This window comes from Malaclemys terrapin, chromosome 6 (genome assembly GCF_027887155.1).
Source record: "Malaclemys terrapin pileata isolate rMalTer1 chromosome 6, rMalTer1.hap1, whole genome shotgun sequence".
Lineage (NCBI taxonomy): Eukaryota > Metazoa > Chordata > Testudines > Emydidae > Malaclemys > Malaclemys terrapin.
Window position 1 is genome coordinate 63,766,446 of NC_071510.1, and position 14,204 is coordinate 63,780,649.

The 14,204-nt window shown below is 44.5% G+C and overlaps 1 protein-coding gene across 2 annotated transcripts in view; it reads left to right on the forward strand.

The window, feature by feature from the left end:
- The first annotated feature begins 1,240 nt into the window (after positions 1 to 1,240).
- Positions 1,241 to 14,204, forward strand: part of REEP5 (receptor accessory protein 5) — a 33,693-nt gene continuing 20,729 nt past the window's right edge. The window contains exons 1-2 of one of the 2 annotated variants that reach the window (XM_054032121.1): positions 1,241 to 1,497; positions 2,345 to 2,438. In XM_054032121.1, coding sequence (XP_053888096.1) covers positions 1,380 to 1,497; positions 2,345 to 2,438 — 212 coding nt within the window. In that variant the 5' untranslated portion in view covers positions 1,241 to 1,379. Of the gene's footprint in view, positions 1,498 to 1,890; positions 2,145 to 2,344; positions 2,439 to 14,204 lie in introns of those variants that run through there. The other variant, XM_054032120.1, reaches the window with a different exon arrangement.

Below are 14,204 nucleotides of genomic sequence, written 5' to 3' on the forward strand. Positions count from 1 at the left end.
TATATTGTCCGAGTCCTTTGCAAGATGCACTTCTCCATAGACTACAAGAATTGTGCACTTGAGGTGAACAGATAGTAAGTGTGAAAAGTTATACCTTTGAAAGGATGTTGTGCTACTTACATTTGAAACGTTCCCAGGTATGGGTAATAAGAAGCAAAGCCTCCTGAGAAAGCCATCTTGTCATTTGGACATCATGGCCAATTAATCTTTTTCTGAATGTTTACGGCTTACAGAGATTTGAGGGAGGTCTGAAATCCTTTTAGTCAGAAGTTATAAAGCTGAGTCACATGAGTAAATGATATCAAGGAGCTTCTGGTAAGGGACCAGGGCCAAAACAAAGGGGTTTACTAGTCAGCAGGCCAACAAAGCTTCCAAGATTGCATCATACTTTGTAAATTACATATTGTTGGCAGAGAAAATGTTCTAAACCTGTGGGAGACCCAACTTCCAGCATAAAGTTACAAACTTCTAATACTACTCTGATGCAGTCATGCACACTTCCCAGTAAAAGTGCAGTCATACTACCACAAACTTTGTTCTTCCTCACCTCATCCCTTCCCTAGTTTGTTACCCTGACTCATTGGTTCAAATTTATAATTAGATTGTCAGCACTTGGGAGCACAGACTGTGCCTTCTATTTAATCTGTGAAATCTGTATACAATTTTGGGTACTGTAAGCCCTGTCAAAAGTAAACAAATATAAAATAAGTATGGATTCCAACCAAGAATGATGACCTAGGCCTATTTGTACAAAATATCACTAAAGTTCCAAAAAATTCAACACCTTCCCAGTGACAGGTCTTCTTGACCTTTCAGCTAAGTATCCACTTAGTATCAGTTCATTGATTTGATATCACATACGGGGCACTGTTAGGGGGCCAGAGCTGCGTTTGGGAGAGAGGGATGAGAACTAGAGATCTGGAACAGACAATCTACTAGAGCGCTGCCGCCACGCATACCCAAACCCCGCTGAGTGCGCTAGGCTGTGTTTACTGAGGGTTTGACGTCCTGGGAAAATGTCCCCGACCACAGCCTGGTCCATTTGCCTGTGTTTTATCACCTACCAGCACCACCCTCCCCTCTTGCCATAGCAACCACAAAGGCGCCTGCAGACCCGCCCTTGCTGCGGCAGCTGCTGGGCTGGGCGTGGTGTTTGCAGTGCGGCCCGGGCGGGGGAGGGCAGTTGGGCAGGGCTGACGCTCAGCTCACGTATCCCATGATGCTGCCGCGTGCCGCCGCCTCCTCCTCCTTTCCGCGGCCAGGTTTTCCAGCCAGCACAGCAGCAGCCGCCGCAGCCCCTGCCTCGCAGTGCCAAGGCTGGGCTAAAGGATCCGGGCGTTGCGTGCTCTCCAGCCAGCGGGGAGCCGAGCGGTCTCGCCATGACGGCGTCCATGAGGCAGCGGTTTGATAAGTTTCTCCACGAGAAGAACTGCATGACCAGCGTGCTGGAGAAAATCGAGACCAAGACGGGGGTGAACCGATCCTACATCGCCATCGGTGAGTGAATGCCCCGCTCCCCGCTGGGGCTGGGGCTGGCCGCTGCTGGCCCCCGGACACGCCCGGCCTGCGGGCAGGAGCTGCGGTCAGTGCCCGTGAGCCCGGGCAGCAGCTCTGCTGGGGAGTGGCCTCCCGGGTCCCTGCTCTGGGTTATGTAACCGGGTTTTGGCGAGGAGGAGGAGGAGGCGTGGGGAAGCCCGGCTGACCAGAGGGGCAATGGAGGAGGAGGAGGAAGTACTGTATGTCTGGGATTGGGTGTCTGCGGCAGCTGAGACAGAGGAGCGACAGCAGCAATGTTGTGCTCTCCGGTTACGCCAGCCCAGCTCCCCCCTCCCCCTTATTGCTTCCCTGGCCCTGCCTTCTCCTTGGGGCGATTTCTGCTGCATGGATGCTCCTGAGCCGTATTGTCAATTGCTCTCCCCTTCACCCCAAAAAAGGGCGTACCGGGAGAAACCCCTTCTCCAGGGATAAACCCTTCCTGGGCGATGGCATCTGGCCCAGCGCATTTGCGTGGAACGGGGAGGAGGGGAAAGGGCGAGTTACTCCCAGGAGGTGGAAATTGACTAGCCAGCGCGGCGGACGTGTCTGCGCCTGGACACTCTGCTTCCCGCCCCGATCCGGCATGATGTACCCCTTTACTGTCACAGGTTAGGAGCTGCTCCCCGGGCTGGCTTGTCGGGGGCGGGCAATAGGCGACTGGGGCTCCATGCGGCAGCGGTGGAGCGAGCGGCTGACTCGATAGCTTGATGTTTTTCCTACCGATCCAGAGCCATTAAGAAAACGCCCCGTCTATATATAACCGGTTGCTTCCCCTGTCTAATGCTCTATCTGCTTTCTCCCTGGGTAGCTATTATTGGCGTGCTGGCCGTGTACCTGGTGATCGGCTATGGAGCATCTCTACTGTGCAACCTGATCGGATTCGCTTATCCTGCCTACATCTCGTAAGTGCCTCAAACGCACCCTCCTGCACAGTGCTGTCCCGGAAACAAGCCATCTGAAAGGGGAAGAGGGGAGGGAGCACCTCTCTAGAGAGAGCACTATTCCAATGCTGGATTTTCTCTGTGGGGATAACTTTTTAGGTGATGTTTGTAGCATTTCAAGTTTGTGGTGATTTTATCCTGCTCATTATTTTATCCTCTTGCATTCAAATTGTCCAAGTTTGAGACAATCTGGTGGATGAATGTGCTAGTGAAATGTGCAGATGGTGAAACTTCCCGAGGGCCCTATGTTCACAGCTTGCGAAAACATTGCCTGTGGCTTTTTAAAAAGACAATGTCTATGGATTTTTGACTATGCGAATAGGGTTCCTTGTTACAAGGTGAAACATTAGTCATTGGGTGCTTATTTCTGTAGGATTGTGTTAAGGCTGGCCCTTGGTATAGATTATAGCTGTTATAGATTATGATTTTCAAGTTTTAATTTTTCTTAAGTTAAAGACTTGCCACTTTGGAACCATGGTGGGCAGATGTTGTTGTTGCAAAACAACTGAACAATGTTGAGTAAGACCGATGAGTACTGCAAAGTTGAGACTCTGCCCAGAAAGCTAATAAAGAGTTGGAATTTCAGAAACATACGTCAGATCAAATCTCAGTTGGATGGAGAGGCAGTGCCTGTGACTTTAAAAAAATATTTCCATGGCTTTTGCCCTTTCTATCATGAATGTTAGCTAGCTTATTTTATTATTTTGGAACTTTGTATTAATGCAAAGTTACAATAAAACATTAACATACTACACCATACATTACTTATTCAGGATCAGCATAATATTCAAATAACTTGGCTAAAGATTCTAGCTTGCTGGCTAGGAGGCTTTCCTCCTTTGAGTATGCTAGAAAGGGTGGCCAAATTTCTAAATACCTATCCTCTTTTTGGTGCTTCTCTTGTGTACATATTTGTTGTGCGAACTTTTCCATTACAAGAACAATCTGTTTTACTATACCTCTGTTCCATAGGAGGAAGGGGTCACATTTTCCAATTTTAGTGGATATTTTTTAAAGATTTTTTTTTTTTAAATTACCTTTGCAAAATCACAGTCCTCTAGCTTACACTCTTTATAGTGCCTGTGGCATCGAAGTGCAATACTTCTGAATTTTATCACTCCTTTTATGCTAGTATGTGTAGTCGGTAATGGGAAAACTCACTTGAGTTTTACATGGTTAAAGTGGAAACATGAAAATCTGTCATTTCCCCCTAACACTCCACCAAGAGTGCTTTTTTTCCTGCATGTGCTAGATGGTAAGGTATTATGTTAGGCAATCTTAAAAACCTGTTCTTATTATGTTCCAGCTTTTGGTTTTGAAGTGTGATGCCTTAATGAAAGGTTGAATCATATGTTGCATTTGCTTCTAGTGATGAGAGAAATCCAATATTGTAACAATAGTAATTATTTCTAAGACTGATATGGATATTTTAGTTTAGAGTACACTTTGAGATATTCACTAGGGCAGTGATCTAGTGTAAGCATATAACCTAGGCTGTGATAAAAACAAACAGCATTGTATAAAGAATCTGAGAATAGATCCATATTTAAGGAGGCCTCCTTGCTCCAAAATGACTGCTGTTCAAGAGGCTAGAAGTAACATGTAGGAGCAGCATTTGACAGTAAACGAGAGACAGGATTAAAAATATTTTTAAAAATCCACAAGACAATATGGGGAAGCAGTCTGAACTTGTTCTGTAGCAAGGGCAGTCAATCTGGTACCTTTCACAAGTACTACATTAACTTTAAAAATGGAAAAAATAAAACCTGTTTCCTGTTAGGACAGAATACAATATTGTAAAAGGTCTTGGAAATTTATTAAACTTCTATTTAACTAAATCTGTTCATAAAATGGAACTTTCTAACTGTACTAATGCTTTCAAAATCTGATGTTTGCCTTTCACACAATAGTGCTTTTGTTTTAAATATAGTCAGCAGTATTTGTAAGTACACGATCCGTGGCCAGCATATGGCCAGCCCCTTTCTAGTTTGCAAGGGAAAATGCAAACTGTATTGCAATGTTTGTTCTTCCTCTTGATTATTCTGACATCTTGAAGGTTGGCTCAGCTTCAGGCTGTGACTGGTTTAATGCTACCTTCTTGAAACAACTTATGATCATTATGCTTATGGAAAAGTCTAACTCTATTAAAAATAATTAGATAAGTTTATAGGTCCATCAATGGCTATTAAGCCAAGATGGTCAGGGACACAACCCTGTGCTCTGGGTGTCCCTAAACCTCTGAGGGTACAGCTACGCTGCACAGGTGGCCCATGCCAGCTGACTTGAACTTGTAAGGCTTGGGCTAAGGGGCTGTTTGGACTCAGAGCTCTGGGCCCTCCCACCTCGCAGGGTCCTAGACCCGTGGGTCCAGTCCAAACCCAAACACCTACAACTCAATTAAATCCCTTTAGCCCAGGGGTTCTCAAACTGGGGGTTGGGACCCCTCAGGTGGTCGTGAGCTGTCCGCCTCCACCCCAAACACCACTTTGCCTCCAGCATTTGTAATGGTGTTAAATACATAGTGTTTTTAATTAATAAGGCGGGGTGTGTGTTATCTTTATTTTTCTCTTGTTGGTTTCTGTTCATAAAAAAATATCCACATGGCAGCTGTGATTATGGAACATTTTCTATGGCTAGTTGAGTCACATTGTATACTTCAACATCAAGTAATTATATAACATGTGGACATGGTTTGTTTTTATTGGCTTTTTTTAACAGCACTCAGTACAGTAACTCCTCACTTAACGTCCTCCCGCTTAATGTTGTTTCGAAGTTATGTCGCTGCTCCATTAGGGAACATACTCGTTTAAAGTTGTGCAATGCTCCCTTATAACGTCGTCGTTTGACTGACTTTACAAGGGAGGATTGCACAAGTTCCTCTTTGCCGCCGCCTCCTCCCCCTCCCTCCCAGCACTTCCCGGCCGCCAAACAGGCGCTTAGGACTTTTTGGGAGGGAGGGAGCAAGCGAGTGGGCAACCTCACAGCCCCCCCGGGCAGGGAGGGCCACCCGGAATGCAGGGCTGCAAGGCCCTGGGCTAAGGGGGCCTCGTGGCCCTGGCCTGCAGCTCCAAAGCCCCTTTCGGAATGCGGCCCTGCGAGCACGGGCCGGGGGACTCAGGAGGAGCTGGGGCAGCGGCTGGAAAGAAGTGGCACTTTCCCCTTCAAAGCCGGACGGAGAAAAGTGGCACTTTGAAGGGGAAAGCACCGCTTCTCTCCAGCCGCTGGCTGTGCAGCTGCCCCTGCTCCTCCTGAGTCCTCCGGCTCGTGCTCGCAGGTCCACATTCTGAAAGGGGCTTTAGAGCTGCAGGCCAGGGCCCCAAGGCCCCCTTAGCCCCGGGCCCTGCAGCCCTTAAAGCCCCTGCGTTCTGGGTGGCGGTGCCTGCCGGGGCAGCTCCCAGAATCGCGGCTATGGGGGCAGTGCCACGCTGTGCAGAGCCACCTGCACACCCCCTACACCAAACAGGAACTGCCCCAGGTAAGTGCTCTGCACCTCCTCCCGCACCCCCATCCTGAGCGCCCTCCTGCACCCTAACTCCCTCCCAGACCCTGCACCCTGAGCCCCAGGGGTAATCCGGGGCACCTCCCCACCACAGTACAGTACTGTACAGTATATAATGCCTTTTGTCTGCCCCCAAAAAATTTCCTTGGAACCTAACTCCCTTCCCCCCCCCCCCCCCCCGCATTTACATTAAATCTTATGGGAAAATTGGATTTGTTTAACATCGTTTCACTTAAAGTTGCATTTTTCAGGAACATAACTACAACGTTAAGTGAGGAGTTAGATTCTACAGTAAGTATTTGCATGTATCTTTTGGTACGTAAATATTCTGATGTGAGTGCATGGAGAATGACTACATGTTGGCATCCAAAAACTGATGCTGAGCTTTGTTCAGTGAATCAGAAGAAAGACCTCTTTTTCACATTCTTGCAGAGGCAAAATGGTGGCAAATCAGATATGGTCAGTGGCTTTGGATTTAACGATTTGTTTCCTTCCTTTCTGAATTTAGTTAACTTTTTTTCCCTACTTTGTTTTCTTCTATGTAAAGTGAACACAAATGTCTGTGAGGGGTGGGAGGAGTACACAAATTCTCATTTCATGTTGGGTAAGGTAGTCTCTTGGGAGAGGCAGATGCTTTGAAAAGTGTCTTATGGCTAACCTGTCCACCATCTTGTGTTGTAAGTCAACTTTGAATTGAAAAGTGCTGTGTGCGTACACAGACATCCTTGATTGGGGCTACATGCCAAAGCTTAATGTTTTAAAAATTAACTATCCATGAATGTATATATTGCAATATGATACTTACCCAGTTTACATTTTCACTTTAGGTTCTTTTAAATATTTATTTATTTATTAAAAGATGTTCTGGGGAAAATACTCCATAATATTAGGCTAAATACAGGGAAAAACCTACATTGTTGTGTGTTACAAACACATTTTAACATATGTGCCTTTTAAGTTAGATATTGTTTCATGTTGAATGAGTACTTTAAAATTCCCTACTACAGGGTCTTTTCACTCATCAGAACTTGCCGTAAGGATAAACTGCTCCTTCTTACTAATTTAACGATGCTATCTGATTAATTTTAGTGCATAACTTACTGGATCTTCTTGAGAACTATGCACATATTTGAGTGTGCTGAATTGTATAACAATATTAGTGAAATCTGCCTTAAAGGTGTTGGATAGGAAAGTCCTGTTCACTAATAACATGCTCTTGGGACGCTTGCTGTAGGTAAAACTGAAAGCTGTGGCTCATGTTGGAGGTGAGAGAATAAAGTGAGCTAAATTCAGCATATTGTCACAGGGTCTTAATGTGACTGTTCCCAAAGCAGTTAGCTGGATCATTATTAAAATGATTCAGATCTCAGAAGGTGATGGATGGGGGGGGGTGGGGGGGGGGAACAGAACTTTCCCAGTAAATTTTTTTTTTTATAGAACAAAGTGGATTCAAGTTTAATTTTCATGGTATGTCTAGTAACTTGTCTCATTTAAAGTTACATTTAACAAAGTACTCAAGCACACTGCTGCAAAAACATGCTTTCCTTGGCTCCTCGTTCATGGGATGGGCATGCCGCTCATTTGTATTGCTAGCCATGTGGACTAGAGACCATATCAAGTCCCCGTCTACCTTAACCCAGTCTACACCAAGCAGACTCTGGGAACACACTTAATTGTTAGTGTCTATTTCTAACTTCTGTGATACTAGGATTTTAATATTGGGTGCTTCCTGTGGCAACCACACTCCTTCCTCTTTTTTTTTTTTTTTTTTTTAAACTAACACAGACACGCACAAAGGGACCAACTTAGAATATAGTCAGTTTCAAAATGCAAGTTTGAAAGTAGCTGTGCGTTGTCACACAAGTCCCCCTACTAATTTGTATGGTTTTACAATTAACTGTATTTTCCTATTAAGTTTTATCTTCCTTATTTTTGAGAGACTTTCATGCAACAGGGAGAAATGAGCTATAGAGTGAAAATGAATATAAAGTGTTATCAAATGCACAAAGTAAACTGGGGGGAGGGGAAATCTATTTTTTCCAGTTAATCTAAAATCACTATAATGGAAAAGAAGTGTTATTTGTAATAATAGCAGGTAACAATTTTCAAGAAGTCTGATTTTTATTTTATTTTAAGTTGGTGATGTTCCTATATGTGTGTTTTGTGCCATCAATGTTGCCATCTTTTTTGCTACCTGAGGAAGATTCTTTTTTGTAATGTTTAAACTTATTCCTCTTATGTGATATGATCAGGGACCCAATCCTGTTGTCCTTTGCCACAGAAATTAGAAGCAAACTTATTTCCAGCCAGCTTTAACTCTGAAGAAGGGAATATCCAGACTACTAAAGGAGGGAAGAGGTGAATACTAGAAAACGTTTTTGTTGGCAGTGCTTAAAGAATGCTGTCAATACTTTTTCCCCTCTCCTATGCATTCTGGAGCATAAGTCTGTTAAATGTAGCCCACTCGTAACCAGTGGTGGTGAACTACCTAACCAAAACCAAAAAGCTATATATAAAAAACAGCTCTGTGTGTGTGTGTGTGTGTGTGTGTGTGTGTGTGTGTGTGTGTAAAATATGCATACACTTAAAAAAAAAAATGGAACAGGAAATGTCTTCGGTGATGACTAAGTGATGAGGATCATCTGAAACTTGCTTTTAGTGTGCTTTTTTTTTTTTGTAATTGCTAAGAATAAGGTCATTTGAAGCAGTAAAACTGCCTAACTGCTACTGCTAATGTCAAAAAGCAGAAAAACATTTGAGTTTAATTAAACTCTGCTGCTTTGGCTTAATTTATGCTATTAATATTTTGATTAAGCTACATTTTTTGCTACATAGGAAGAAAACTAACAAATACCCATGTAATGAGAGGCAGCATAGTCTAGTGACTGAGATTAGGGGTTGAGAACCAGAAACTTGAGTTCTAATTCCAGCATTGTCACTGGAGCCTTGAGCAAATCACTTTAGCCGTTTTGTCTCCATCTCTAAATGGGTATACTTTTCCTATACCCAGTGGTATTGTGGCAACTGTTCAGCATTTTGAAAATGTAAAGCATTTATATAAGTGCTCAGAATTAGAGCAATGAGTTTCTTCAACCTCTCTTTTCTCCCTCTTTCCAAATCTGGTGGGAAACACTATTTACCTTTTTCCATATAACTTTTCTCATAAATCTCCAAATGAAAAATGGCCCATTGTGTCTCCATTGCTGATAATGAGATGAGAAAATGTGCTTGAAGAATTTGATTCTCAATTTAAATGTGAAAGGAAAGCTGCCAAATCTTGCTTTCAGAAATGTTTTAATTTCTACCATTTTCCCCAACCTACACTCTAGGTTTTTAATGAGGGTTAAAACATTGAACAGTATATATCAACTTGATGCATGCTCTTCAGAGTCAGGTCCTCTCAACCTATTTGCCATTTGAATTTCTGAGTCTTATGTCTTACGATTTATTTGTTTTTTGAACAAATCACTGTATCTGGTGGTTAGATAAGTCACAAGTTTTCTTTTAAAGTTAGGTATATTCTAAGCTTGCAGTAATGGTAGGAAAATTAGAATTGCTCTTTATCTTCATATTTCAAGTGGCTCCTCATCCTTTCACAGGAAACTGAAGAGAGGCTCTCTTCAATCAGCTTATAACTGACATAGATATTATATATATTATGGATTGCTGATCAGTTTGGGACATATGTCAAATCTGGCTTTTATTTTTCTCCTCCAGTTTTCACTAGATATACACCTCTACCCTGATATAACGCTGTCCTCGGGAGCCAAAAAATCTTATCGCGTTATAGGTGAAACTGCATTATATCGAACTTGCTTTGATCTGCCGGAGTGCGCAGGCCCCTCCCCATCCCCCTTGGGGCACTGCTTTACCGCGTTCTATCTGAATTCTTGTTCTATCGAGTCACGTTATATCGGGGCAGAGGTATATATAAATGTGTGCGTCTCATTATGTAGCGCTTTTTTTTTTTTTTTTATACCAAGTGGGCCAGATACTCAGCTAATGTAAACTGGTGTGTAGCTCCACTGATGCTGGTAGAGTTACCTTGATTTACATCAGCTGAAGTTCTGGTTCAGTATATTCCTAAAGTGCCTTTGATCCTTAATGATCTCAGAGTGCTTCACAAGCCACATATGCAGCATTGCCAACCCCAAACATTCAAAAATTATGAGTTCGGCACCAAAAATCAGGAGACTTTAAAAAAAACAAAAAACAAAAAACACCCACCCTGGGGGTTTTTAGTTGACTTCTGGTTTTTGAGATTTTAGGGTACAATTTAGTTACATCTTTAGGCTTTTCTCCATAGCTGAGAGCTAAAACCTTACTTTATCTGTTTGTGTCCAGCAGTTGTGGCTTCAAGTACAAGATATCGAATATCGTGAGACTCACAATACAAATATGAGAGTTGGCAATGCTGCACTAGCCCAATGAAAATGCGTCCTTCCTCTGGGTTGAGAGCACCAATGAGAATATGCTAGTATCAGGAGGGAAAATTTTGGCCAAGGACTGCAGGGCAGTCTCCTACTCTTAAGAAAATAAAAACATTAGGGAATCTTTGTCACTGTCCAAAGCTGCAGCAAAAACCTTATTAAAAAAAAAAAAGTTTTCCACAAAAGACTACTACGTAGTTGAGTCCTTGCAGTTTACTATCTAACTTCAGACAGATGAAGGGCTGAGTAGGCCATGCAGGAATTTGAATCCAGGAGTCTATTAGGTCTTTTAAATCTGAAGATTTAGACACTGATCCATCCCTCTGATTGAATCTGGTATTTCTGTGATTATTGGAACATAAGAATGGCCAAACTGGGTCAATGGTCCAACTAGTCCAATGGTCTCCAACCTTTTTATGCCCAAGACAACTTTTTGAATTTAAAGGCAATCCAGGATTTACCCCACCCTGCTCACTCCATTCCCCCCTTCACCCTGTCACTTGCTCTCCCCCACTCTCTCTCACTTTCACTGGGCTAGGGTAGGGGATTGAGGTTCAGGAGGGGATGCAGGTTATGGGCTGAGGCCAAGGAGTTTGCAGTGTGGGCGAGGGCTCTGGCTGAGCCTGGGGCAGGGGGTTGGGGTGCAGGAGGGGGGGTGAGGGATGCAAACTCTGGGAGGGAGTTTTGGTGCAGGAGGGGGCTCCGGGCTGGGGCAGAGTGTTGGGTGCAGGTGGGGTACGAGGTGTTGGCTCTGGGAGGGGTGGCAGAGCTGGGGCAGAGTGTTGGGGGGCAAGAAGGGGTTTGGGGTGCTGGCTCTGGGAGGGGGCTCAGGGCTGGGGTGTGGCTTCCTGAGCTGCCCCTCTCTGCAAGCACCACTCCCGCAACTCCCATTGGCCACAGCTCCCCATTTCTGGCCAATGGGAGCTGCGGGGGCAATGCTTGCAGGCAGGAGCAGTATGCAGAGGGAGACCCCTGCCCACGGGGCCATGCTGGCCACTTGCAGGAGTGGTGTGGGGCCAAGGCAGGCAGGGAGCAAGCCTTAGTGGCAGCTCTGCTGCACCACCGGAGATCGCGATGGACTGGGAGATTCTCTAGGATCAACCGGTTAGTGACCACTGAACTAGTCCAATATTCTATCTTCCGACAGTGGCTCATGCCAGATGCTTCAGAGGGAATGAACAGAACAATGCAATTTATCAAGTGATCCATCCCCTGTTTTCCCATCCCAGCTTTTGGCAGTCAGAGGTTTAGGGACACCCAGAGCATGGGGTTACATCCCTGACCATCTTAAGTAATAGCCATTGATGGACCTATCCTCTGTGAATTTATCTAATTCTTTTTTTGAACCCAGTTAGACTTTTGGCCTTCAACGTCCCCTGGTAATTCCACAGGTTGACTGTGCGTTGTGTGAAGAAGTACTTCCTTATGTTGGTTTTAAACCTATTGCCTATTAATTTCCTAGGATGAAAGGGTAAATAGCACTTACTTTCTTCACACCATTCATGATCTTATAGACCTCTATCACATCCCCCCTCTTAGTAGCCCTCATTTCTAAGATGAACAGTCCCACTCTTTTTAAGCTCTCATATGGAAGCAGTTACATAACCCTAAACACTTTTGTTGCTCTTTTCTGGGGTTTTTTGAATTTTAATGTATCTCTTTTTGAAATGGGGTGACCAGAACTGCATGCAGTATCCAAGATGTGGGCATATTATAGATTTATATAGTGGCATTATGATATTATCTGTCTTATTATCTATCCCTTTCCTAATGGTTCCTGACATTAAAATACACCTTTTGCAATTAAATATAAACTTTCTGGTCAAGAATGATTACACCAATTAATGATAACCTCAAGGTATTACATTTTGTCATGGTTAATTAAGAAGGTGCAAATGCTTTGCCAAGAACTAGATCTGAAAACTTCATAGGCCAACTGCCCCTTCTAGCACGACTTACACTAAACTTTTTCATTTATATAAATGTCCGTACTTGACAAAGGTAATTCTTCTGCTGAATCACAATAAATACAACTGTTAAATATGTTGATATTGGTGTCATTGTTATTGTCGCTCATTTTTGTAGCCATAATATGGCACAAGCTGACGAGAAAATGTGTAACCTTTTACTTTCCTATATTTGTTAGTTTTCATTTGATTGCAAGGGGAAGAGCAGTGTGTGGTGTGTGTGGTGTGTTTTTTTTTTTTTTTTTTTTTTTAAATTATGGTTGCACAAATTAAGACTGATTCTTTGGGGGTGGGGGGCAGCAGGGGCACCAGAGCCCTTCCAAAAATGGGAGGGGGCCAGAGGCTCCTGTTCTACGCGGAGCCGTAGCCCGGACATAAGAGCCGCGCAGGCAGCTGTGGGGAGCCACAGCGGACACTTCACCTGCCCGTGGTGTGGGAGACCCGAGCAATTCCTGGCCCATGTCCCAGGCCTCTTTTTCCGTTAAGTTAATGATTGCTTTAGCATTGAGATCAATGATACAGGACTGGCCCATTTTAGAATCTAAGGAACATCTGTGGCGGAAATGAAGTTACTGAATATCTGACTATAAACACACACACACACTCTTTTGTTTGTGAATAAAATAAGCTTTTGCAGGCAGAGAGGAAGTCTGAAACATTGGGTTTCAGATAGTTAGCAAGTGGTTTCTCATGCAGTGTGTTTCTATTGGAAGGATGAAACACTTGATTTTTGGCCCCATAGCAAAATAACTGTTCTCACTGCATTCCTGACTCAACATACCTACCAACATCTTGAGGCAAAACAAATTACTTTTAATTTAAATAAACTGAATTGGGCCTTGCCAAAATAGGGATCTGCTCTGATTCTAGTGATTGGTGTAGACAAGTAACTGCTCTTTGTATTAATATAGCTTATGCTGGGGTTTCAAGGAAGGGTAGATTCCACCGGTGCAAGTGGTCTTTGCCTGCCAATGCTAAAGGTTGCACCAGGACAGCTAAGTCACTGGCTGGAGTTAAGGCAAATCACCATTCTAGACAAGGCCTTTGACTGGCTGCTGATGGAGCAGGAGCCCACAGTTTAGTGGAAGGGAGCGGAGCTGCCATGTACACCTGCATTATTGGAACCCACAGCTGCACAGGGAGAGAAGCTGGAAGCCTCTGCACCATTGTCAAGCCTCCCAATTAATTAATATCTGCTTCTCCAAATACTTCCACCCCCTTTCTCCATGAATTAATATGCTGCTCCCCCCACCTGGGGTGAGAGTAACTTAAAGGACTTACCGGTACGCCAAAGTCCTGAGTGGGGGCATGGCCTCAACCGGAAGAGGCAGTGCCTTTCAATATTAAAAGGCCCTGGGGCTCCGGCTGTGGCTGGGAGCCCCGGGGCTTTTTAATCACCCCAGATCTACCAGCTGCAGAGGCAGCTATGAACCCTGGGGCTCAGGGGTGAATTAAAGGGCCTGGGGCTCCGGCCGCCACGGAGCTCCGGGCCCTTTAAATCACTGCAGGAGCCCTGCCACTGCTACCCCGGGGCGGCAGGGTTCAGGCTAGGGCTGGGGTAGCGGCGGCGTGGCTCAGGCAGTAATTTAAAGGGCCTGGGCCGCCGCCGCTGAGAGGAGCCCCAGGCCCTTTAAAGCACCGCCGGAGTCCTGCCACCACTGGCGTTCTCTTATTTTTTTGGTTGGCCTCTCCTGTAGTAGGTGACTTCTGGGTACTCTTCTGATTCTGTCAATCTGTTTTTTCACTTCAGCAGGTGGGTATTGTAGTTTTAAGAATGCTTGATAGAGATCTTGTAGTGTGGTGTGTCCACACGATCCATTGTCTACAGCCA